At 53.4% G+C, this 23994-nt stretch overlaps 2 protein-coding genes and 1 long non-coding RNA gene across 4 annotated transcripts in view; 1 reads left to right on the top strand and 2 right to left on the bottom strand.

The window, feature by feature from the left end:
* CB2H6orf132 (chromosome B2 C6orf132 homolog) overlaps positions 1–945 on the bottom strand; it is a 33610-nt gene extending 32665 nt beyond the window's left edge. The window contains 1 exon segment of the mRNA XM_049653268.1: positions 778–945. Coding sequence (XP_049509225.1) covers positions 778–922 — 145 coding nt within the window. The 5' untranslated portion in view covers positions 923–945.
* Positions 946–2959: 2014 nt separating this feature from the next.
* LOC125938241 (uncharacterized) lies at positions 2960–12168 on the bottom strand. The gene is made up of 3 exons (XR_007462638.1): positions 12051–12168; positions 4010–4110; positions 2960–3682 (listed from the first exon to the last, which is right to left on the bottom strand). It is a non-coding gene; the product is annotated as an uncharacterized LOC125938241 (long non-coding RNA).
* A 102-nt stretch (positions 12169–12270) lies between these two features.
* GUCA1ANB (GUCA1A neighbor) lies at positions 12271–18402 on the top strand. 2 transcript variants are annotated; one of them, XM_049653270.1, is made up of 2 exons: positions 12271–12357; positions 17894–18402. In XM_049653270.1, the coding sequence occupies exons 1-2, from the start codon at positions 12349–12351 to the stop codon at positions 18221–18223; spliced, it is 339 nt and encodes a 112-aa protein (XP_049509227.1). In that variant the 5' UTR covers positions 12271–12348; the 3' UTR covers positions 18224–18402. The 2 variants fall into 2 exon arrangements, with proteins under 2 accessions (XP_049509227.1, XP_049509226.1); XM_049653269.1 differs by lacking the exon at positions 12271–12357 and adding an exon at positions 16940–17183.
* Positions 18403–23994: the final 5592 nt, after the last annotated feature.

Here is a 23994-nt window from a genome sequence, read left to right as displayed (position 1 = left end):
GGGGGGGGGGGGGGAGTTGCTGGGCCAGCATAGTGTTTTCAGATCCCTGCAGAGGTACAACACCCTGACTCAAGGGCTCAGGGGCGGCTGGCAATCAGGAAGGACTTCCTTGGCCTCCTCTGTCCCATTGTGGGCTCCTGGGTCTGAGCCCGTAGACAACCCCAGGCTCCAGGCTGACCCGGTAAGAGCCCATGACCCCAGAAAGCGACTCTGGTGTCTTGCACAGACCGGTATCTTCCTAGCCATGGCTTCTGTTGATTTTTCCTGGGCCTCCCCTGTGCAGAGTCCAGAGTTGCAGCGCCTAGATAGCAAGCAGCCCCCTCTCTTTGCCTAAGACCTGGGCCGGGAGAGGAACAGAGGAAGCAGAAATGGTGAAGGCTGAAGGGACAGCTGGGGGGCGAGGCGGGGTGGGGGTGGGGGGACGCTTCTGACTCTACAGCGCTGCCAGGGAAGGGTAGGCACTACAAACCCTAGGAAGCCTTTCTGACAATAACACAGACCTAACTTCCACCGGGAGGGGAAGAGGGGATGATCACCTCGGAAGAGGGGCTAGCGTCCGCCGCGAGAGGCAAGCGTCTCCCCCTTCCCGGCACCTCTGCCCCGCCGGCCCTTTCCCAGGACAGCCGGGCCGCGCCGCCTCCCCCTCCCGGCAGCGCCTATCCGGCCCGTCCACAGGTTGCAACGTGTTCCTTCCCTCCGCGCCGAGCCGCGCCTCCCGCCCTTCGCGCCGCGCGGGCCGCCTGCCGGCCCGCGGGCCACCACCCCGGGCCCGCTTACCGAAGTCCCGGATCCCCTCCTCCGGGGCCTCCTGGGTGAAAATCCAGGGGGGGTTGGTGGCGTAGAGGGAGGTGCTGGGGGGGTTGGAGTGCTTCTTGCCGAAGAGTTTGCTGAAGGTGCCCTGCACCGTCTGGTTCTTTTTCATGCTGCCTGCGGCCCCGCGGCCCCGGGAAGGACCTCCCCTCCCTCGGCCTGCCCTGTCCCGGACCGAACTCCGCACCGTCTCCCCCAGGGGCCGCTACCAGGCCATGTCCCCCGCCGGGCTCCCGGCCCGCGCACCGGCGACAGGTGCTGCGGGCGCCGCCGCTCGCCTGGAAATGCGAGCTACCTGGACAGGTAAGAGGCTGCCGCTGAGACCCGGCCCCGCCCCGCCGCCGCAGCGGCCGCCCCGCCGCCCAACTCCCCAGGCCGCATTCCTGCCTGCCTCCTTCTACAACAGGCCATTGTTGGCACGGCCCGGTGGGCTGGGGACCTCGCCCAGCCCACGCCCAGCCTGGAAGACGAGCCACCGGCCTCCCTCAGGTCCCCCTCCTGGCTCTCCTCCTCCACCCCTTTTCCTCCTGGGGAAAGGAGGAGGCGGGCAAGTTTCCTGCTTCTAAAGAGATTCATGACCAGGTCAACGTGGGTGCCCAAAGCTGGGGGAAACGGGTGGCCAAAGCCAGCAGGTTGCAGGGTCCTACAGGCCCTCCAAAATGTGGGCCGTGAGCCCTCGATGGATGTAAGGAGGTGCCCATCGGAAAAAAGGTAAAGGGGGGAAAGCAATGAACGAGTGTTCCTATCTGATGACAAAGGTGGAAAAATATCCACAGTGACCGAGCTCCAAAGAGAATCGTGGGATGACTAAATCTTGGCATTTTTGTTTACATCAGATTCTTTTGGGGGGATGCCTGGGTGGCTCAATTGGTTGAATGTGTCTGACCCTTGATCTCTGCTCAGGTCATGATGCTAGGGTCTTGAGTTCCAATCCCGCCTGGGGCTCTGCTGGGGCTCTGCAGTGATGTAGCACAGATTCACTCTTTCCCTCTCTCTCTGCCCCTCCCCAACTTTTGAATGCTCACTTGCTCAGGCGCACCCTCTCTCTCTCAAAATAAATAGATTTTTGAAAATTCTCTTTTTCTTTTCTATGAAGTTAAGTGAATATGATTTTTAAAAACTCAAGGTGAGGGGCGCCTGGGTGGCTCAGTCGGTTAAGCATCTGACTTTGGCTCGGGTCATGATCTCGCAGTCTGTAGGTTCGAGCCCCGCGTCGGGCTCTGTGCTGACAGCTCAGAGCCTGGAGCCTGTTTCAGATTCTGTGTCTCCCTCTTTCTCTGACCCTCCCCTGTTCATGCTCTCTCTCTCTCTGTCTCAAAAATTAATAAATGTTAAAAAAAATTTTTTTAAATAAATAAAAAATAAACTCAAGGTGAGTTCAGTAAACAGAATTTTTAAAAACTCAAGACGGGTTTGTCCTGCTTAGGGTTCAGTTTGCTTTTCAGGGAGAGAGGGTGGTGGCCCTTTAAGGTGCTGAGAGGACAATCCTGGAGGGGTGGGCATGGGAGGTGATAACTGCCCCCAGAGGGTCCTGGGAGATGCTGAGAGGAGAGGAGAGCCAGGTCAAGGTGTTAGATTTTCATGCTTCCTGGCAGCAGGAGTGGAAGCTGGGTGGAGGGGACCAGTCACAGACAGTCGGCATGGTTTCCCTGAGGTCCCCAGAAGATGGAATGGCATGGCTCTTAGGTACCAAAGGTGATTCTTTTCAACTTTTCATTCTGAAAAATTTGGAAGACTAGTAAAATGACTATCTGTACGCCTTTCTCCTGGCTTCGCCCATTGTGAACAGGTTGCCACACTTCCGCGCATGAGCTCTGTGCTTTCTCTCCACACACACTTTTTTTTCCACTTTGCTGAAGGTGGAAACTTATAGAGATCGTGGCCCATCTCCCCACACACACCAATACTTCAATATCCATTGCCTAAGAATAAGGACATTCTCCTAAATGACCACGATACAGTTATCACACTCGAGTATTAAAAATTTCCCAGTTATCCCCCAAATGTCACTTTCGTTTCTTTTTTTTTTTTTTTTTCCAATCCACAGTCCAATCAGGATTCACACATTGCATTTGCTTGTCAGGTGCCTTTAATCTCTGATTTACTACCATCCCTTGCTTTTGTTTTTCATGATAGTGACATTAAAAAAAATTTTTTTTAATGTTTATTTTTGAGAGAGACAGAGACAGAATGCGAGTGGGTTAGGGGCAGAGAAAGAGGGAGACCCAGAATCTGAAGCAGGCTCCAGGCTCCGACTGTCAGGACAGAGCCCAACGCAGGGATTGAACCCCCCGAGCTATGAGATCATGACCTGAGCCGAAGTAGGACCCTCAAAGACTGAGCCACCCAGGCACCCCTTAGGGTGACATTTTTTAAAAGTTCCTTTTACTTGTTCCAGGTTAAGGGACAGGATGAGTTGGGCCGTCAGGGCTTGTGGATATGAGGTCACTGATTCCCCAGCAGGAGGGGAGGGACTGAAGAACAGATGGGGGGGGGGTGGCAGGCAGGAGCATCTTTAGAAACACTTGTGTTCCCCAAATGTTTTTGGTTGGAGACACGCCTGTGGTCAACCCTGTCCCACCCCACCCACTACCACGGCACTCCTGGAACCCCTTGCTGTTCATTCAAGGAGTAGTTGTGGAGACTCTCCCAATTGCCTGCGTGTGGGCGGAGGGGGGTCCATGGGAAAATAAGAGAATTAAAGAAGTCTTCTTTCCTCCATGAGGGAGATAAAGATTACGTGATTCAAGGTGGCAGACCCCGGATGACTAAGTTCAGAATGGTGATTGGTGTCCATACACATAACAGGAATTCAGAGGGGAGGAAGTCAGCATGGGCTGGAGCAGTCCAGGAAATTGAGACTGGAGCTGGTCTGTGGAAGATGACAAAGATGTTAACAGAGAAGGGAAGGAGCCATTCTAGGGTATGCACACATACCCATACCATCCATCCTTCCACCCTCCTATCATGGCTCCTCCCACTGCCTACACAGGGAGGGCACAAGGGAACTCCAGATGCCCCATCGTGCCCTGGACATCATCATAACCTGCCCGAGTGCTCTAGACATTCAGGCACCAAATAGAGGCTTCTTTCTTGGAGATCTTGGAGCCATGAAGCTCTCCCACCTTGGGTAGCTGTCCCCCGCAAACCCCCCCCCCCCCCCCCGCCCCCCCCCCCCCAACCAGCCCAGCAGACACACCAGGGAGTGGCTTCATTCATATGCAACTTCCACTTTTGTAACCAGCTGTGAGGGATCCAGAGAAATCAAAGACATGGCGTCAAAGTTCAAGTTGCTTTAGCCTTTTTGGACACAGAGAGAGACACGTGGAGAGATGAAAAGGGGAAGTAAATGAGGAGGAGGAGACTAAGGGGACAAGGTTCAGAGGAGCAGCAGTCAGGATGGGCCGGAGCATCTGGGGAGCACTCTCAGGATTCATGAAGGACTCTACAGGAGCTCAGCATGGTGGAGCTGGGAACTGGAGGGTGGGAAGGAGATCACAGCAAAGTTGGCCAGAGTGTCATGCGCTTAAAAAGACCAGTTTCGGGGCGCCTGGGTGGCTCAGTCGGTTAAGCGGCCGACTTCGGCTCAGGTCATGATCTCGCGGTCCGTGAGTTCGAGCCCCGCATCAGGCTCTGTGCTGACAGCGCAGAGCCTGAAGCCTGCTTCCGATCCTCTGTCTCCCTCTCTCTGCCCCTCCCCTGCACGCGCTCTCTCTCAAAAAATAAATAAACAGTTTAAAAAAAAGACCAGTTGGTAAGATTGGAAACAACCTAAGTTGTCCATCTGGAGATGACTAGTTAAATAAATTATGGCACGTCCACACGATGGAATAATAATGCAACTCTAAAGAAGAATGAGTCAGCTGACTGTGTCCAGTTATCTCCAAGATAAACTGATAAACTGTTGACAAAATGGTGTGTGTAGTTTGCTACTATTTGGGGCAAGATAAGTATGATCTTGTTTGTATCGGCGCAGAGAAACTGGAGAGATATGTAAGAAACTTAACAGAAGTGGTTACTTGGGATGGAGATGGGGGTAACTGCACAAAAGAGGAGGGGGACAAAAATGGGAAGGAGAATTTTGACTGAGTGCCTTTTTATACTTTTTTATTTTCCAACCATGTACATGTATATGCTGTTTAAAAATTAGAGGAAAAAGTGTGTCAACTACACTGCAATTAACAATAAAGAGGGGAGCCTGGGTGGCTCAGTTGAGTGTCTGACTCTTGATTTCAGCTCAGGTCATGATCCCAGGGTCGTGGGACTGAGCCCCATGTGGGGCTCTGCACTGAGCATGGAGCCTGCCTAAGATTGTCTCTCTCCCTCTCCCTAAAAATAAGATAATAGGGGCGCCTGGGTGGCTCAGTCGGTTAAGCGGCCGACTTCGGCTCAGGTCATGATCTCACGATTCATGAGTTTGAGCCCTGCGTCGGGCTCTGTGCTGGCAGCTCAGAGCCTGGAGCCTGCTTCGGATCGGTGTCTCCCTCTCTCTCTGTCCCTCCCCTGCTTGCACTCTGTCTGTCTCTCTCAAAAATAAACATTACAAAAAATTAAAAAGAATTAAAAATAAAAATGAGATAAAATAAATAATAAAAAAATTAAAGAAAAGTAAGTAGGCAGGACAGTCTAGGAGTATGGTCCATGAACCAGCAGCAGCTGCATCACCTGGACTCTTATTAGAAATGTAGAATCTACTAGAACTGTAGAAACCCCATCCCAGACATTGGGCAACCTCTCTGGGCCTTGGTTTGTTTGTCTATAAAACAGGTTATTAATTTCAGGTTGTTATGAGATTCAGTGAGCTGAAGGATTAAGGTACCCAGCAGAGGATCTACGTTTTGACAAAGCCCCAGGTGACTCAGGATCACGTTAAGGTTTGAGGAGCTCTGGCCTGGAGTCAAAGGTCACCAGGAGCAGGCACTGATGCCTGGTAAAAGCAGTGGATGTTTTTTTGTTTGTTTGTTTGTTTTTTTTTTTTGGTAAAGTAATCTCTCTGCCCACACGGGGCTCGAACTCACTGCCCTGAGATCAAGAGTCACATGCTCCACTGACTGAGCCAGCCAGGTGGGCCTCAACAGCTGTGTTTTAAGGGTTTCATCTGGCAGCTGGATGAAGGATGATGGAAAGAAGAAAGTGTAAGCTAAGGGGCTAAGAGTTGCTGCTCAGCTGATCAGTTCATTGCTTACTTAGTTAATGAATACAAGCGGGAGAGGAGAGGGGCAGGACTAGTGTGCTGGTGGTAGAAACAGGTAGAAAAATGTCTGCGGGACATTTCTTAGGAAGAGAGGAAGGTCTTGATGGACAGTTTGCATTATAGGGCAAGTAAAAAATACTCGGAGCCGTTTTCCTCATCTGTAGCTTGGGAGGAATAGTGCCCTTCCTGGGGTTGACAGGAAGATTCAGTAAGATAATGGAGGTGGAGTGCCAGCAAAGGGCCTGGTGCACACAGAGCACTCCAGAAGTGTTTGTTCATTTCTTCCCTCTTCTGGTCCCCTTGCGGTGTGAGTTAGTTTGGGCTGGGAATAGAGGAAGAGAGGGAACGGTGTGATCACAAGCACCAGGAGGACATCAGGCTGTGGAGTCTGGATGGGAGGGATCTCTCTGCCTTTCCCCCACTCATTTCACCCCAATTTCAGTCCCATGATGGCGGGGGCTGGTGGGGGGGCATCTCTTGAAGGCCCGGGTTCAACGGTGAGCAGGCTGTCTCCCCCCTACCGTTGTACCCTGTCTGCCCGGCAGCTTTGGAGGCCGAGTGCCTCTGGGGAGGGTCCGGCTGGGCTGGGTGCCCTGTGCTCCTGATGCAGGGCCCCCACTCCACTCATAACATCTCAACCTGCTCCCCCAGTAAAAGAAAACAGCCAAATAAGAGGCTCCCCTCGCAACAAAGCCCAATCCTGTAATTAAATCTTGGCTGAGCAATTACTTAGTAACTTCCACCAGCCGACTTTATTGGCCTCTTCTGGTCAGTGGGGTGGGATTGGGGCCCCCAAGTTGTGGTCTCCCCAGAGACCCAGCTAGGACTTTGTCAAGTTTGTGGCTTTTTCCTGCATCCAGCAAAGCCAAGGCACTCCTGGCTGGGAGAATGCACTGAATGGAGGAAGGGCAGGCTGAGAGGTCCTGAGGTCTCCTGCATCCCCACCCAGGTCTCTGCAGCTGGCTCTCCAGGGGCAAAGGTCAGTGCTCCCAACTCCCATATGCTACTGAGCGACAGAGCATCTTGTCCAGCCTCTGGTTCCAGGCTGGAGACACCTTATGCCAGACCAGCTCCTGAAACGGTTTTCTTCTGCCTGCAGGGGAGGGTGGGCTCCAATCCCCCTGACTTTGACATTCCTCTGAGCTGGGAGGGTGCCAGGAGATGAGGTCATGCTAAGATGAGGTCCTGCTGGTGTGGACTCCCACATCCTGAGAAGGGGCTCAGAGGAAGTCATTACCTGGTGCCCGAGAGTGTGGAGACCCAAGTCCAGCCCTGGCTAGGGGGTGGAGTGTTTTAGGGTGCTGGGGAGAGACTCATTTCCCTTGGTAACCATGGGCTCTACTGATAGGACCATAACATAGTGGGAAGGGTCCTTGATGGGGAACAGGTTTGAATCCTGACTCGGCTGTTTAGCAAGGGTGTGACCATGGCCAAGCTACCACCTTTCTGAGTCTCGGTTTGTTCATCTGTGAGACAGGGGCTATTAATGTAAGGTTATTATGAGATTCAACAAGATAGTGGGTTAAGGTATCTGAGAGTCTGACTCATGGTAGGTGTTTAGTACCTACCTGCTCCTGCCCCTGTTCCCTACCCTGACTTTGGGCATAGAGAGGCTAAGCAGAGAACAGCAAAGAGCCCTGACAGGCTGGAAGAGGGCTGTGACAATTGAACAAAAGAACCTCAAGAAGGAAAATTCCACCGGGGCCCAGGAGACAGGGTGGGGCAGGCGTCTGCAAGGTCACCTTGAAGACCAGGCAAAAAACATCCCATTGTCTGAAATTGTGTGTTTAAAAAAAGGTTGCTAAGTACAAAAAGCAAAAAACAAAATTCCATGTGGATTGGGACTATAGATATATAAAGTGTATTTGTAAATGGCCAGGGATTGGAAGGGAACAGAACCACGGAGATGATTCAGTTGGAATGCCAGGACTACATGTGGGTTTTTTTACTTTTTAGTAATGTGCTCTGCTGGGCATTTGCTTTAACTGAAAACTCCATAGATAATAAGAGCATAATTTAACGTGGAATGCGTTTCTTTTAAGGAGTACGGAGATGGGGATTCTAGAGCCCCTTCCACCACTAACCTCCTGTGAGACCATGGAGCTCTCCTGAGCCTCAGTCTCTCCGTCTGTAAAACGGGAGGGTGAGATCCAGTACTCGGGTGTGGTTTTACATCTTGCTGAAATGCCCGGTGGCTGGCAGAGTGGAGGCAGAACAACAAATAAAGCTGTCTGGGACCTCCTGTGTGAGGTTACTCTGGCTCTGAGGAAAGGGCGAGAAATGGGATGCAGGAACCATTTCCTAGGTACAGCCATCTCCCTGCACCAGGCCCTGCGACATTCAAGACCAGTCCAGACCCTGCAGGTATTGGCATAGCCCCCACACACTTCTCACGGGCTCTGGAGACCAACCCTTGAGCTGGGACTTTGAGCCCTGGGTGCGTTTCTCTGCGAGCCCTCCTGGGTCTGGCTTATCTCCCGCTCTCCCTGAGGTCTGGAAGGAACAGCAGCCACGTCTCCCGTCCGCCAAGCGTCTCTTCTATGTCAGGCATGGGGCCGAGTGGATTGCATGCATTAACCCACTCCCATCATCAGCCCCGCGAAGGGATGGGGCAATACCTTCATTTTAGGGATGGAGAAAAGGAGACTTTAAGGGATATTTACTCATGGTCTATGACCGTTGCATTCTGCTCTAGGAATATTGCCCAAAGAAGCCACCTAGGTCCATAAAGGGCCATGGGTGTGATATCATTGCAGTGTTGTTTGTGGGGATGGGCGGGGGGGGTTGGAGGTCCCTGGGGGTCCTGGGGGGGAGCAGAGACATCAAATGTGGTGGACACACTCCATGGACACAGTGATGGGGAGCAAGGAACCAGATGCTGGTCCAGCAATATGGATGGATCTTAACAGTGGGAGATCTAAAACACACAGTGCTACTTATGTAAATGAAAACTACCTGCACGCAAGCAAAAATATACCTATTTGGCAAGAACATATGCACAAGAAGACGCTCCTTAAGTACATTAGAATGGTTGCCTCTGGCTAGGATGGGTGGGGAACGGGGTTGGAGGTAAAGGGGGAGAATGAATGCGAGAGAGAGGAGGCTTCATAGACCAACGAGGATAATGCACCATGAGCAAGGTGTATGAATAACTCAGTTGTCTGTACTTTAAGCCCAGCAAAGGAAAAAAATAAGTCAGGATCAGAGAGGTTAAGTAACTTGTCCAAATCACACAGTAGGTAAAGAGGGTTATTTGGAAAGCATGTCCAAATAACCAGGCCTCCTTACAGTGATATGGTAGCGGGACGCTTCAGCAGCAGGGGGGCAGGGGGGGAGGCTGTGTGTGTGGCAAGGTGTGTGCTTGGTGAGTTTCCTGTGCTCCAGGTCAGCTCTGACCCTCACCAGCTCTCCCTGTCCTTCCCAAATGCCCCCTGAGGGGTGCAAGTCAGTCCTCACCCTCCGGGAACTTTGATGACCTACAAAATGAGATCACGCTTGGAGCGTGGCAGAGGAGTCAGAGAAAGGGGGGCTTCCAGGAGGCAAGACTTAATCAGTGTCGTCTGGAATTTAGAAACAGCAATTCCAAGGTAACTCCTAGCACCTACCTCCCAGCGGGCACTGCTCTGAGCTCACGCGGCGCACACGAGCCTTCTAGGTGAATTCTATTATCATCCCCACTTTGCAGATTAGGAACTGAGGCACACACAGGTTAAGTGATTTAGGCAAGCCACAGAGCTGAGAAGTCGCAGTGGGGGATCTGAACCCAGGCAGAGTGGGGTCCAGAGGCCGTGATCGTAACCGTTCTGTGATTTACAAAAGAAATATGACAGATATGGTTTGACTGGCCAGGCCTTCCTAAAGGAGGTCTCCATAGCCATGACCCCTCCTGAGGTTCCCATGGTGAGGGTGGCACAGTCCAGGCCGGGGACACACCAGGCAGGACCCAGACCTATGGTCAGTCGCAGGGGAGGGGTCCCTATCTGAAGTTCTCAGGATGAGATTCGACTCCCCTTCCTTCAAATGTCCAAGATGGAGAGACCCGATATCCTCACGGTGCACGTATACAAACTGAGGCCCAAAGAGGCAATGGGACTTGTTTCAGGTCTTGGGACAACCAGCCCAGCACCTCCCCCTCTGGCTGAGACCAGGTGTAGCCTGTGCTAAATGGTGGGACCCCCGCTCCCCCCAAGTCCCTGCCCACCTCCCGGGCTCCCTCCTGACAGCTCCTTCAGGCCCAGGGCTGGGAGCCAAGCCACCTTCCCCGGAGCCAGCAAAGCTGGCCACACCATCCAGAATGCCACATTCCCACCTTCTCTCCCTCCGTCAAGCAAGATACCATCGCCCCAGAGCCTTGGCAGTCGCTGAGCAGAGCCTCCGAGAGGGCCAGCCCTGATTGCCACTCCTTCTCCCGCTTCCCTGCCAGACTCCCCTCCTGGGCCCTCCCACCAGCTCAGAAATTAGGGGTCATTACCATCAGGGTGTGAGATCTGAGCCGGGTGCTAAGTCATCAACACCCCAACTCTCAATCTGCCACAGGGCCCCAAAGTCCACCCCGTAACCGACAGTCAGTGCTGACACAGTGCCAGGAAGGAAACAAGTTCTGGGCCCGGCCCAAGCCAATGTGGCAGAGGGCAGGAAGCCGCTGGCTCATTCTATTTCCCTTCCACTGGTCCTCCTCTGACCCCAGAGAGAAGCTCAGATCCCTCCCGCATGTGGGATTTCAGACGCATTCCCAGAAGGTGCTACTAATTCTGGTGTTGGGGGCAGGGGTGAGGCTCAGGTTTTTGAAGATGGGGACAGGATGGCCCATTCAGCCACCTACCCACTAATCTAGTTATCTGCCCACGCATAATAATAGCTAATATTTATTGTTTACCCTGTGCCAGGCACTGTCTTGAGTGCTTTGCTCATCCCTATTAGGTAGAGACCTGTAGTCTACCCATTTTACAGATGAACAAATGGAACTACAGAGAAGTCAATTACTTGCCCAAGGTCACACAACTAGTAAAATGGTAGAGCCAGAGTCAAGCTCAAGGAGTCTGACTCTTGGGGCGCCTGGGTGGCTCAGTCAGTTAAGCGTCCGACTTCAGCTCAGGTCAAGATCTCACGGTTCGTGAGTTCAAGCCCCGTGTCTGGCTCTGTGCTGACAGCTTGGAGCCTGGAGCCTGCTTTGGATTCTGTCTCTCCAGCTCTCTCTGCCTCAAGGATGAATAAACTTATAAAAATATATATATATATATAGTGTATATATATATACTATATATATATATCATATATCATATATATATTTGGGCCTGCTATCCCATCCTCTATAGCACAACCACCTGCCAATCTAGCCTTTTTTTTTTTGAGAGAGAGAGGGCGCAAGTGAGTGAGAGGCAGAGGGAGAGAGAGAAGCAGGGCTCACATTCACCTGAAGTGGAGCTTGAGCTCAGCTGAAGTGGGCCTCAAGCACACCCGATGTGGGACTTGAACTCATGAACCGTGAGATCGTGACCTGAGCCGAAGTCAGATGCTTAACGACTGAGCCACCCAGGCGCCCCAATCTAGCCATTTACTGAGCACCTATGTATCCATTCATTCACCCACAGCCACCCTACCCAGCCACCTGTCTGTGGAACAGCATATGCAAAGGCTCAGAGGGAAAAGAGCAGGGCATGCTTAAGAAATTAGCTACTGCGTAGAGTGAGGGAAAAGATAGCAAGAAATGGGGCAAGAAAGGTGAGCGGAGGTCCAATCAGGGGGTTTGGCCCATCCACTGTCTGTCTACCTACCAACACTCATCCTCCTGCCCACCGACTCTCTCTGTCCACGCATCCTCTGTCTGTCCATGCATCCATCCATCTATCCCTTTCTTCCTCCCTCCATCCATCATCTCTGTAATTTGGAAGGCAGAGACAGACAGAGAGAGAGAGAATGGAGAGTTGGTTGGGTATGTTTCCTCCCTGCCAGTAATTTCTTATGACATGTTGGGCCCCTGGGGGGAAAATTAGGACTTCTGGAGGTACCTGAATAACTGGGATCATTTCCTCCTCTCTCTACTCACCGCATCACCCACAGTTCACAGGCCCTGGGAGATTGTGGGAAGAGGGAATTGCAGACAGGGTCAGTGCCAAAGTTAAAAGACCCTTCCAGGCCTTGAGACTTCAGCCCCCAGCCCTGCCCTTGTGTCTCCTTAGGAAGACAGAAGGAACTGTGCTGTCAAAGGGGTGTCACAATGCCCCAGCCCATGCAAATTCTCCCCACCTGGGCCCTCCCAGTACCTCCCAAAGAGTCCCCGGGAGCTCCGGAGCCCCTGACCACCAGAAGTTCCATCTCACCAACAAGAAAGGCCCTGGTCAAGGATGTCCCAGGTGGGATGACCTTACAGGGCTGCATCAAGGCAGCCCAAGGTCACAGGAAGTCTGATTGGCAGGAGAGAGTATGAAGGCCCCAGCCTGGCCCACCTTCATGGCTGGGAGCTGGGGACCTCTTACAAAAGGCTTAGGGACCAGTGCCGCTGTGGAGCCCCGGCTGTCCCCCCGGGGGAGGGAGCAGGAAGCAGGCCACCATTCCTCTCCTCCCTTTCCTCTGCCCCTTCACTTCCCAGAGTCATTTCCTGGGCTGCTAGCCTGCACTTCCCAGTCTCCTAGGCAAACTTGTGACAAGTAACAGTGACAGCTGAAGCTTCCTGAGTGTTCAAGAGGCGTAGGCAGTTTATGTAGAATGTCTCATTAAATCCTCGTGGTAACCCTATGAGATAGATTCTATTTTTTTTTTTTTTAAGAATTTAGAACAGTGTTTCACACGGCAAGTTTTTGTTTTTTAATGTTTATTTATTGATTTTTGAGAGGGAGAGAGAAAGAGAGAGCAGGGGAGGGGCAGAGAGAGAGAGAGAGAGAGTCAGAATCCCAAGCAGGCTCTGTGCAGCAGAGAGCACAACGTGGGGCTTGAACTCACAAACCATGAGATCATGACCTGAGCCCAAACCAAGAGTCAGACGCTCAACCAACTGAGCCACCCAGGCGCCCTGTCCCTACGAGATAGGTTCTTTAGGTGTTCCCCCTTGAGAGGTGGGAAAACGGAGGTACAGAGTGTTATAAAATACTGAAAGCTCAGGCACTTGGTGTGAGCGGGGGAGCTGGGATTTGAACTCCAAGCCCCCAGGCTACACAGCCTCACGAGGGAGCTAAGGCCAAGCTCTCTCGGCCTCCTCATCTGCTCCTTCCCAGGCCCCTCTGCCCCACCGCACACCACAGGCTCTCACAAAGGTTCAGATGAGCTTGTTCGAAACCTGCAGGGAACTGCCAGATGAGGCTGATAATAATTACTATTTGTATTGTGCCCTGAAAGTTCCCACACTCATCGCACCCCCACGACACGCTGGTGAAGCAGATGGCCTTATTATCTTCATTTTGCAGGTGAGGCCACCAAAGCTCAAAGAGGTTCCGAGACTTGCCCAAGGTTGCCTGACCTGTAGGGCAGAGTGAGGCCCTGAGCTCAGGCCTTCACACTCTAAAGCCCAGGCACATTCCCTGGTACCGGCTGCCCTGGGAGGCTTAAGGGCCTCACCCGATGCTGTTTGCATTTCAACAGGGCCCGAGGCCTTCCCCCCAGAGAGTGAGGCGCGGGTGGCTGGCCCTGGGCCTGAAGTGTTCCAGCCGACAGTGTCGGCTTCCCAGACCCGCAGCAATACCACATATGAGATATTCTTGCCCTCCTCGGAAAGCCCCGCTCTTGAGTCACCCCCATCCCCTTTCCAGGCCCTGGCAGCAAGGACAGACACTATGCCTGGGGGGTGCGGGTGGAGGGGTCATAGAGGGAGAGGTCTATTCGGGATCCTTCTTTTGGCTCCAGCTGGAACCCCAAGGAGAAATAGGGTAGTGGGATTCGGAAGGGAGGGAAGGGGCTGGGGAGACCCTCTACTTGCCCTCTAGGCTTCTTTGCTCCGTGGACCCGGAGGCTTAAGTGAAGGCTGGCAGGAAGCAGGAAAGGAGTTAGGGGTCTTCCCCGAAGCTCTAAAGTAGGCGTCTCCGCCTTGACACTGATGACATCATGTGCTGCTAATTCTCTATTGTGGGGCGGTCCTGGCTCTGTAGGATGGTCAGCAGCATCCCTGGCCTCTACCCACTTTTGGCTGTGACAATGGGGATGCTACTCCCCGCTGGAGGCCAGTAGCATCCCCATTGTCACAGCCAAAAATGCCTCAGGCATCGCCAAAAGTTCACGGGCCCCCAACCCCCTGCACTTGATAGGAGGACTGGGAGGAGGAGCCGGTTAAATGAAACCAGACATTAACCTGGAAAGTATGCATTCGGGGCCCCACCCTCCCCCGCAGAGCTGGCTGTGCTGGGCCCTGGGCAGGCGATGGGGTGTTCTCAGCCCTCTGGGGTTAGTCACCTGGAGCCTGGCTGGGCCCTTGGAAGGGGCAGGGCAAAGCTGTGCTGCCTGGGCTTCCTCCTCCTCCCCCTCTTCCTCCTCCTTGCTCTGAGTCTTCTCTTCCTCCTCCCTTTCCCCTTCTTCCTCCTCCCCGGGGACGGTCCCTCTGCCCTAGTTTCTGTGAGGGCCTCATCCCTAGATGTGCTCAAGGCCTGAGTCCCCCTCACCCCAAGGCCCCAAATGTTGCCGTAGCAGCCACTGGGGCATAGCTGGCAGGTAGACCCAGGAGGGCCCAAGTCAGGGCCTGGGCTGGGGCAGAGAGAGAGGGGAGTGTTCAAATCCTGGTTCCCCCACTAACTAGTCTGGAGCTGCGGGAATTCTGGGGGGGGGGGGGGGGGTCTTCGTGCTTCGATGTGAACTTAAACGTGCTTCGATGCCTCCAAGCCTCATCTTCCACAGTTGAGTCATGGGAGTAACACCTCAAATGGCTCTTAGGAGCTTTTGCAGAGCTGAGCGTCTAGTGCCTGGAGCTGGGGAGATTCTCAGTCCCATGAGCAACATTATCGCCCTTCCCTCTGTGGGTCTCTGGTCAGACCCCCCAGCCATTCTGAAAGCACGTGCCTCTGTCCCTCTTGACACCAGCCTCGCAAGCCTGAGGTGCAGGGTCTGGATGGCCAAGACTGAGGCGGGGTGTGTGGGGGGGGGATGCGCTATGGTTCCCTCATCTCCAGATCTGTGGCCACGGGCTGAGCCCTTCTGCAGTGTCGAGAGGACCGGAACCCCACATCCTCAGAATCATACTTAATATGCTAAACATCCTGCAATGTCCAGGACTGCCCCACAACAAAGAATCATCGGGGGTGCCAGGTGGCTCAGTCAGTTAAGCGGCTGACCTCGGCTCAGGTCATGAGCTCACGGTTTGTGAGTTCGAGCCCCGCGTCCAGCTCTGTGCTGACAGCTCGCAGCCTGCAGCCTGTTTTGGGTGCTGTGTCTCCCTCTCTCACAAATAAACGTTAAACATTTTTAATAAAACGAAAGAATTATCAGCCCACAGTGTCCGTGGCGCTGAGGGCAGGAAGCTCCGATTTGTACAAGTTTACGTTGTGGTATCTGTTATTTGCACACTCAGAGCCTGGTGTATAAGAGGAATCATTTTGAATGAACGAGTGAACCAGTGAAGCAAATAATGTCATATCCTCAGCTGTGCTAGGAGATGGTAACTTCAGACTCCAGCGTTCAAGGCCCCGCAGCGTTCCCGACAAACTGGGAGATCCGGCTGCCCCTCTCTTCGGCTGCTCTCCTACTGCCCAGAACCCCCATCAGGAGCTCAGCAAGCTGACCGCATGAGGGCAAAAGTGGACTGGCAGCCCCTGTCCTCCCAGGGCGGTGGACACAGGATGCGTATAGGGTGTGGACCCTGGGGTCAGCCAGGCCTGAGTTCAGTCCCAGCCTGGCTCTTCACCAGCCGCCTGACCCTAAACTTGTGACAGACATCCTTACTACAGCTTTCTCAACTATAAATAGGACGCATGACGATACCTTCCTTAAAGGGTAATGCGAGGATTAGAAGAGATAACCCATGTAAAGAGTTTGGTGCTGTGCTTGGAGCCCATGGTGAAGAATGATCGCTGATTACCGCCATCATAGCTCATTTCTTGTGTGGTCCCCCCGCTCCTAACCCCACGGCCAGGCCTCAAGGGCTCTGGGAAGGCCGTTCCACACTGTTCTCCAGCTTAGTTGTGTGCCAGCACTGGGTGAAGCCCCAGGGGCACAAAGGGGACTAGGATGTGGTCCTGAACACTGGGAGCGTTTTACAGGCTGTTGAACCATGAGCAGGAGCCCGGAAGGACCAGGATTTGGGGTTGGCATGAGGCGAGCACAGCACCCAGGGCAGCAAGATGTAAAAAGGGGTTCGGCGCACCTCTTTAAAATGTGCACTTGCCTCCCCACAGTCCCAGCCTCGCAAAGGACCACGTCCCAAGAGGAATGCCTGAAGGCCCAGAGGAGGGTGAAACAGGGGTGGGGGTTGCAGCACCAGAGGCTTCCTGGAGGAGGTGTCAGGAGGGCTGCTGGCTTGGAAGAATAGGAAGAATTTTGAAACGCACAGCTGAGGGCACACACATTTCTGGGTAGGAACCTATGGCAGCAAAGCCGGCTTGGGAAGAAAGCCCTGGGCAGGTTTGAGTTGGGCAAGGCGTTTGTAAATTACATGCAGAAGGAAAGAACGTACATTCTTTCTTGGGTACCAGGGATTTCTTCTGTAAGATGGCAGGGGTTCAACTTCCAGGAGCTCTGTAGCAAGGGCTCCTTCCCGGTTCTGGTTCCCCGGGGTGGCCGGGAGGATTGCGAGGCTGGGCCGAGCCGAAGTGGGTTCCCCTCCCAGCTGTCGCCTGGAGGAGACGGACAGAGCCAGCCTGACACCGAGGGATCGGTCCTTTGCGCTGTGCTGTTGTGACTGTGAAGGCCCCTAGTAAAATGAACATCTGGTACCTGGGAGACGGTGTGGAGGTCAAAGGTGAACAAAACAATTCAGTCCAGGGGGTAAACAAATGTCGCTACGGTGGGATCCTTGTGGCACTGGGGGCCTCCTCGAGGGGTAGACCTCCATGCGCAGTCAGCCAAGATTGGCGATTATGAAAAGCTGGCATTGTCACTTTGTAACAATGAGAGGTGTTCTAAAATAGAATGGGCCCGCTGGTTGGAAGGAGAACACCCCTTACTAGAACCCAGTTTAATTGAACCAGCCTTTATTGAGCGCGCACTGAATGCCTTGGTCTGGAGGAAAACAAGGAATAGGATTTTGGAGGGCATTATGTCAAGGGTAAGGTTGAGAGAGCACGGCCCTGAAGGTGCTCGGGGCCAAAAGGGAAAGAGAATCTCCCTGATGGATGGGAGGGAGGGAGGGAGGGAGGGCATGCCGGGCTGGGGGATCGGCCCCGAACAAAGGCAAGGAGGCCTGGAAGGACACGTTGCCAGCAGAGGTAATGGGCGGAAGGTCCGGCTAGAGCACAGGGCGAGGGGAGCCCCGTCCTCAGAGTTCTTGTTTTCCAGGCTAGAGGCCTTGAGATGTCTTGTCTAGGCAGTAGAGAGCAACAGAGCACAGGCTGGGAGGCAGGAGGACAGGAGGGCTTGGTGGAAAGCTGAGTAACCCTTCAGGAGAGAGGAGGGAGGCCTGGCAGGACAGCAGCAGAGGAGGGCCAGATGGGAGTGACTTGAAGGACAGGGACAGACAGCTGGATGTGGGGGAGATGGGGGCGGGGCGGGTTGAAGATGAGCCTGGCTCTTAGCCTCTGAGTCGGCAGAGGCCTCTGGGAAGCAGGCTGAGGTCTGCATCAGCACAAGTCAGGTCAGGGGCCCCGAAGGCCGCCCCCTACCTGGAGATGTCTGGCTCCACGGCCAGCAGAGCTGTCTTGGGGGTGGCTCCGGAAGCTTCTGACGGCTGCTGGCCCCTTCCCCGCTCCCACCCTCGGGCTTAGCCGTGGAAGCCCCGGTGTCTGATGCCTCAGCGCTGGCCTGCTTTCCATCCCACAGGACTCAAAGAAACCCTCAGCACCCAGCCAGGAGCCGAAGACACCATCGGGCAAAAAGCTGAAGTTTCCACGCCCTCCCCTGTCCCAGTCGTGGAAGCGGGACCGTGAGCAGACCCTGGTGGCGGCCTACGTGCCGGTGGTGGTAGACCCGAAGGGGCAGAGCCTGGACAAGCTTAGGTTCAAGTTCTACACCTCCCAGTACTCCAACTCCCTGAACCCCTTCTACACCCGGCAGAAGCCTACCTGTGGCTACCTGTACCAGAGGGACATGGACCACACCCGCAAACGCTTTGATGTGCCTCCTGCCAACCTGGTCTTGTGGCGCTCCTAGGCCCCTCCCGGTTGGGAGACGCCACCTGCACCCTCCCCCGCCACAATTCTGGGTCCAGGAGGGGAGGGGCACTTGCTCCAGGAGGAGCAGACCATGCTCGGCCTGAGACAGCTGTGCTGCGCCCAGTGGCAAAGGGAGGTCTCTGTTCTCGGCAGCAATTAAAGTTTGTCCTTCCTTTCCTTGCCATCTGAATGGGTGGCTGTGGGCGGGTAAACTGAGGCCACAGGGGTGTCGTATGGCAGGTCACGTCCAGAGATGCCCAAAGACTTAGAAGCACTTGATTCTCAGTCCCCTCCCCCTCCCCTCCCCCCACCTCCAGGAGTGACCTCAAGCCCCCTCTAGGGCCTCAGTCCCAAGCAAAGCCCATGCTGGTCACACCGTCCCCATAGGCCAAGCTTGGCAAGCCTGCCAAAGTCAGGAAAGAGAGAAGTCAGCTGGCGGTGGCCTGGGTTGGAGCAACCCCTGGAAAATGGGAAGTGGCACAGGGGGCAACGCAGTCTGTGGGGGGCCTCCTCTCCAGCCCTAGTTTCACATCCACCTGTCTCTTCTGACTTGTCGTTTGTTGGTGGCGGGACGGATTTCCCATCTCGTCTCTCCTCTGGTCCAGAAGAGCTGACTCGGGTTAGTTGGGCTCACGGGCCGTGTTTCATGAAGATGGGTGATGAAGGCAGAGGGCACTTGACCCAAAGCAGTGGCCTGAGTGAGTCCCCGGTCGCTGCCACCTAGGGGCAGATCCGGCGCTATGCCGGGGCCAGCTCAGACGGTCCTGAGGGATCCGACTGTGGGCATCTCCTCCCAGCGCCACAGCCAGTGACTTCGTGTTGGTAACCACTGAAACCAGCAAACGCCCATCATCTGGGGTTTCTTCTTTCCAGAGAGCTCGTTGTTAAATATCTGCCATCACACCACTAGGTGGATCCAGCTGGTTCCACTTCTAGGACTCACAGCTCATTCTAGCTGGGGTGGGGTATTCAGTGGAGCATACTTTTGGAGCCTAAGAGTCTGGGGTTGGCTTGGGATGGAGGGACAGGATGTCTGGAGACCCAGACAAGCAGCCAGTGCACTGGCCACGCTTCCTCGGACGCCTTTCTCTGAAAAGAAGATGGTGAGTAGGGAGGAGGGACATGAGCCCTCCTAAAGGTTGTGTCACAAGATAGAGTCTAGGTTTTTCTGTTTGTTGTTGTTGTTGGAGGCTCTCTTTCAAAAGCCAGAGGTGGGGCACCTGGGTGGCTCAGTCGATTAAGCATCCGACTTCAGCTCAGGTCATGATCTCATGGTTCATGGGTTCGAGCCCCACATGGGCTCTGTGCTGTCAGCTCAGAGCCTGGAGCCTGGTTCGGATTCTGTGTCTCCCTCTCTCTGCCCCTCCCCTGTTCACACTGTCTCTCTCTGTCTCTCAAAAATAAATAAATGTAAAAAAAAAAAAAAAAAACAAAAAAAAACAAAAGCCAGAGGTTTTGGGGGCACCTGGGTGGCTCAGTCGGTTGAGCATCTGATTCTTGACTTCGGCTCAGGTCATGATCGCATGTGTTCATGAGTTTGAGCCCCGCGTGGGGCTCTGCGCTGACAGCATGGACCCTGATTGGAATTCTCTCTCTCTCTCTCTCTCTCTCTCTCTCTGCCCCTCCCCTGCTCTCTCAAAATAAATAAATAAAATTTTTTATTAATAAAAAAATTAATTAAAAAATAATATATTTGACTATATATAATATATATAATATAAATTATATATAATATATTTTGATTTTTTAATTAATTTTTTTATTAATAAAAAATTGTATTTATTTATTTTGAGAGAGAGAGCAGGGGAGGGGCAGAGAGAGAGAGAGAGAAAATTCCAATCAGGGTCCATGCTGTCAGCGCAGAGCCCCACGCGGGGCTCAAACTCATGAACACGTGTGATCGTGACCTGAGCCGAAATGAAGAGTCAGATGCTTAACTGACGGGAGTCACCCAGGTGCACCTAAATAAACTTTAAAAAATAAAATAAAGTCAGAGGCTTTCCTCAATTCCCTGGCGATCCTGGGCTGGAGGTCGGCCATTTGGCATCTGTACCTGATTGTCAGTGTTTGAGGAGCCAGCATGGGAAAGAGCTGGGCGAGGGGGGGGGGGTGTCTCTTCCTTTGCAGACTTGCCTTCACTCCCGGCTTCTAGAATGACCCTTCTCTCCCCTCGAGGCCCTCCAGTCCAAATGTCCAGAATAATCTCCAGCCAGGGGCAGGAGATAGGTGCGGTAGGGCATCTGGGGAGCGCGTGGCTCCTTACACAGGCTACACAGGCTTTCCACCAGTCCTCCTGTTTCTGCCCCCTGTCCTGCACCCCACCCTGTAGGGCACCTTCTGCCCCATGTCTGAGCCTCCACAGTTCTGTAGCAGGCATAGGCATCACGTCTGTACCATTCTCCACACCCTCCTCTTTCAGAGTGTTTGGGTTTCCACTTCCTGCGCTGAGACAGTTACAGTCGTCCATGTGCCCTCTGTTGTCCAAAATTTTATTAGAATCTCTCACCTATTTCCTTCTTTCTCTTTGTCTCTGTGGACTGGTGGGCTTAAAAACTGTTATTGTGGGGCGCCTGGGTAGCTCAGTTGGTTAAGTGTCTTGACTTCAGCTCAGGTCATGATCTCACGATTTGTGAGTTCAAGCCCCGCGGCAGGCTCTGTGCTGATGGCTCAGAGCCCGGAGCCTGCTTCGGATTCTGTGTCTCCCTCTCTCTCTGCCCCTCCCCTACTCACACTCTGTTTTTCGCTCTCAAAAATAAATAAACACTAAAAAATAAAAATAAAAATAAAAAATGTTATTGCCATTTTAGCTGGATTTTGAAAAGCAGAGATAAATTTTTCAGTCTATGTGTAACTAAAAGTTCCATGTCCAATCATCCAACAGACCTTTGCTGAACATCCAAAGACTGGGTCCTTAGGCTGCAACCATCTCTGCCCTCCCAGACCTGAGAACCTTGCGGGGAGGGATGGGGGTGGGGGTGGGGGCCCAGCATTTTCACTCCCCCAACTGACACCTTCTCCTCTCCCTTGGAGAATGGTCTCCCCCTTGAGGTTCACCTTGGTAGAGCAGCCTTGATGGAAGCTTCCAGGAACCTTTAAAGAAGCTGGCCCAAGTCCCGCATCGGTGTGGGTGGGATAGTCCCAGGAGGCAAAGACCTGGCATTCAGAGCTCCGTTCTGTTTCTGCGGAGATGGAGAGTGGGGGTCGGGCAGCTCTGGAGGGGAACCAGTCGGGCCTGGGATTGCTGCCCCTCGCATCTCTTCCCAGCCTAGCTTCCACCTCTGCACACCTGCCCCACACGCTCCCTCTCCTCGGTACCGTTCAGCCAGGTAGATCCTCTCACGCTGGTATATGGCGATCTATCCCAAGAGGGATTCCTACAGACAGAGCAGCCTGGGGAAGCCACACGGCCTCTCTCTGACGTGTCCCACCACACGAGCTGTCCACCCGCTTCCTCCATACCTTTCTTGGTGTGGATCCCAACCCTCTCTGACTTGGCCATCCATGTCTGGGAGAAGAATGGAGAGCAGGACTGAGAGAGGCCATGGAAGAGGGAGAAGCTGGGCTCTGGGATTGGGAGGCTGGGAGATTCCATTCCCATCCTGGGTCTGGGCCACCTCCAAAGGGATTGAGCTCACCGTCGCTGGAATTTTCCAGGCAGAAGGGCCACAGGGAAGATGCTGGAGTAGGGGCTCGAGGGACCCTCCGGCTGGACCCTCGAGATTTAAAGGCTTAAGCCAAAAGCCTGGTGATGAGGTAGAAAACTCTGGTACCACCACTTGGAATTTCTGTGGACCTCACAATGACTTTTCTGTCCCCACTTCCTCTCGTGTCACATGGAAATAATACCACCCCACAGGGCTATTGTAAGCCGATTCCACAAGCTTAGCGTGCTGCCTTGAACACAGTAGACATTGGATGACAGCTCCACCCTACTCTAGCCTTACTGAATTCTTCCTTCGGTCATGCATGCACGCATTCACTCACTCAGTGTTTTATTTATTTTTTAATTTTTTAAATGTTTTTATTTTTGAGAGAGAGCGAGAGAGCGCACAAGTTGGGGAGGGGCAGAAAGAGAGGGAGACACAGAATCCGAAGCAGGCTCCGGGTTCCGAGCTGTCAGCACAGAGCCCGATGCGGGGCTCGAACCCACGAACCGTGAGATCATGACCTGAGCCGAAGTCAGACGCTTAACACACTGGGTCACCCAGGCGCCCCGCACTCACTCAATGTTTTATTGGGCTCAAGTCTGTCAGTCAAGCGTTACCTTCACAAAGGTACTGAGGAGCATGTTTACAAAGAAGTGGGCACAGTTGAGGGCTGGTGACATGGCCACAGAGTGGCCACAGAGGCAAGCCCTTCCTACTTCTAAGCCTGAGAGGTACAGGGAGGTGGCTTTGTCACCGCAGCTGAGAGAGGGCTTTCGTGGGAGCTGTGGCTGAGGGTAGAAGGAATCAGGGCCCAAACTATGACCCAGCAGGGAGGGTGGGGAGCAAACGCCCAGACTCTTCTCTTTTCCTACCAGCCAGTCTCCTTCCACTGCTTCCCAGGGGATGAACTGCCAGAAGCCAGAGGCCCCGGGGAGCCTGAGTGATCCAGTCCACAGGGGTCAGCCTCCTGGCGCTCAGAGCACACAGAGGAAGGTGGAGAATGGGTGGGGAGGGGGCCAACGGGATAACCAGCGCCATGACCATGTGGAATCTTTGGCACTAGGTGCTGGGAGGGTGCTAGAGACGAATAACACAGAGGCCTCCACCCCGAGTTCCTGACGACAGGCTGACAATAAACAGCTGCGTATAATTTGAGAAATCAATGAAACTTATGTATGTTATAATAGAAGTGTGAACATTGTTGGGGCGTCTTAACTGACTGGCTCAGTCAGTTAAGTGTCCGACTTCAGCTTAGGTCATGATCTCGCAGTTCGTGAGATCGAGTCCCGTAAGTTCGAGCCCCGCGTCGGGCTCTGTAGTGCCAGCTCGGAGCCTGGAGTCTGCTTCCGATTCTGTCTCCCTCTCTCTGCCCCTCCTCTACTCTTTCTCTGTCTCTCTTCGTCTCTCAAAAATAAATAAATGTTTAATAATAATAATAATAAAAAAGAACGATGAACATTGTCCTAGATGTGGTGACCCCTATGACTTCCACCTCCTGCTGTACCCGCCTTGGCACAATCCTCCTCTGAGCGTGGCTGAGATCTATGACTCACCACTAACCCACGGAATGTGGCAAAGGTAACAGGATGGCATTTCCTTGGTTAGTTACACGATATAAACTTCCATTTTAGCAAATTGGAGAGAGATTCTCCTTGCTGGCTTGATGAAATAAGCAGCCACACTGAGGAGCCCGTGTAATAAGGAACTTTGGAAAGTCCTAGAAACTGCAGACAGCCTCTGGTAACTGAGAGTGGGCTCCAGATAATGTCTAGCAAGAAGCCAGGGCCCTCAGTCCTATACCCAGGAAATGAATTCTGCCAACATGCTGAATGAGGCAGAAGTGGATTCTTCCCCAGTCAAGCCTCCAGATGTGAACGCACCCCAGATGACACCATGCTCACAGCCCTTTGGGACCTGGGGCAGAGGACCCAGTGAAAGCACAGAGCCAGACTCCTGGCCCACAGAAACTGTGTGATAATAAACATGTAGGATTTTTTTTTAATTTTTAAAAATGTTTATTTTTGAGCTAGAGAGGCAGAGTGTGAGCGGGGGAGGGGCAGAGAGAGAGGGAGACACAGAATCCGAAGCCGGCTCCAGGCTCCGAGCTGTCAGCACAGAGCCC

The sequence above is a fragment of the Panthera uncia genome (assembly GCF_023721935.1).
Source record: "Panthera uncia isolate 11264 chromosome B2 unlocalized genomic scaffold, Puncia_PCG_1.0 HiC_scaffold_24, whole genome shotgun sequence".
NCBI lineage: Eukaryota > Metazoa > Chordata > Mammalia > Carnivora > Felidae > Panthera > Panthera uncia.
The sequence above is the reverse complement of the archived record's forward strand: the minus strand, read 5'-3'. Positions and strand labels throughout refer to the sequence as shown.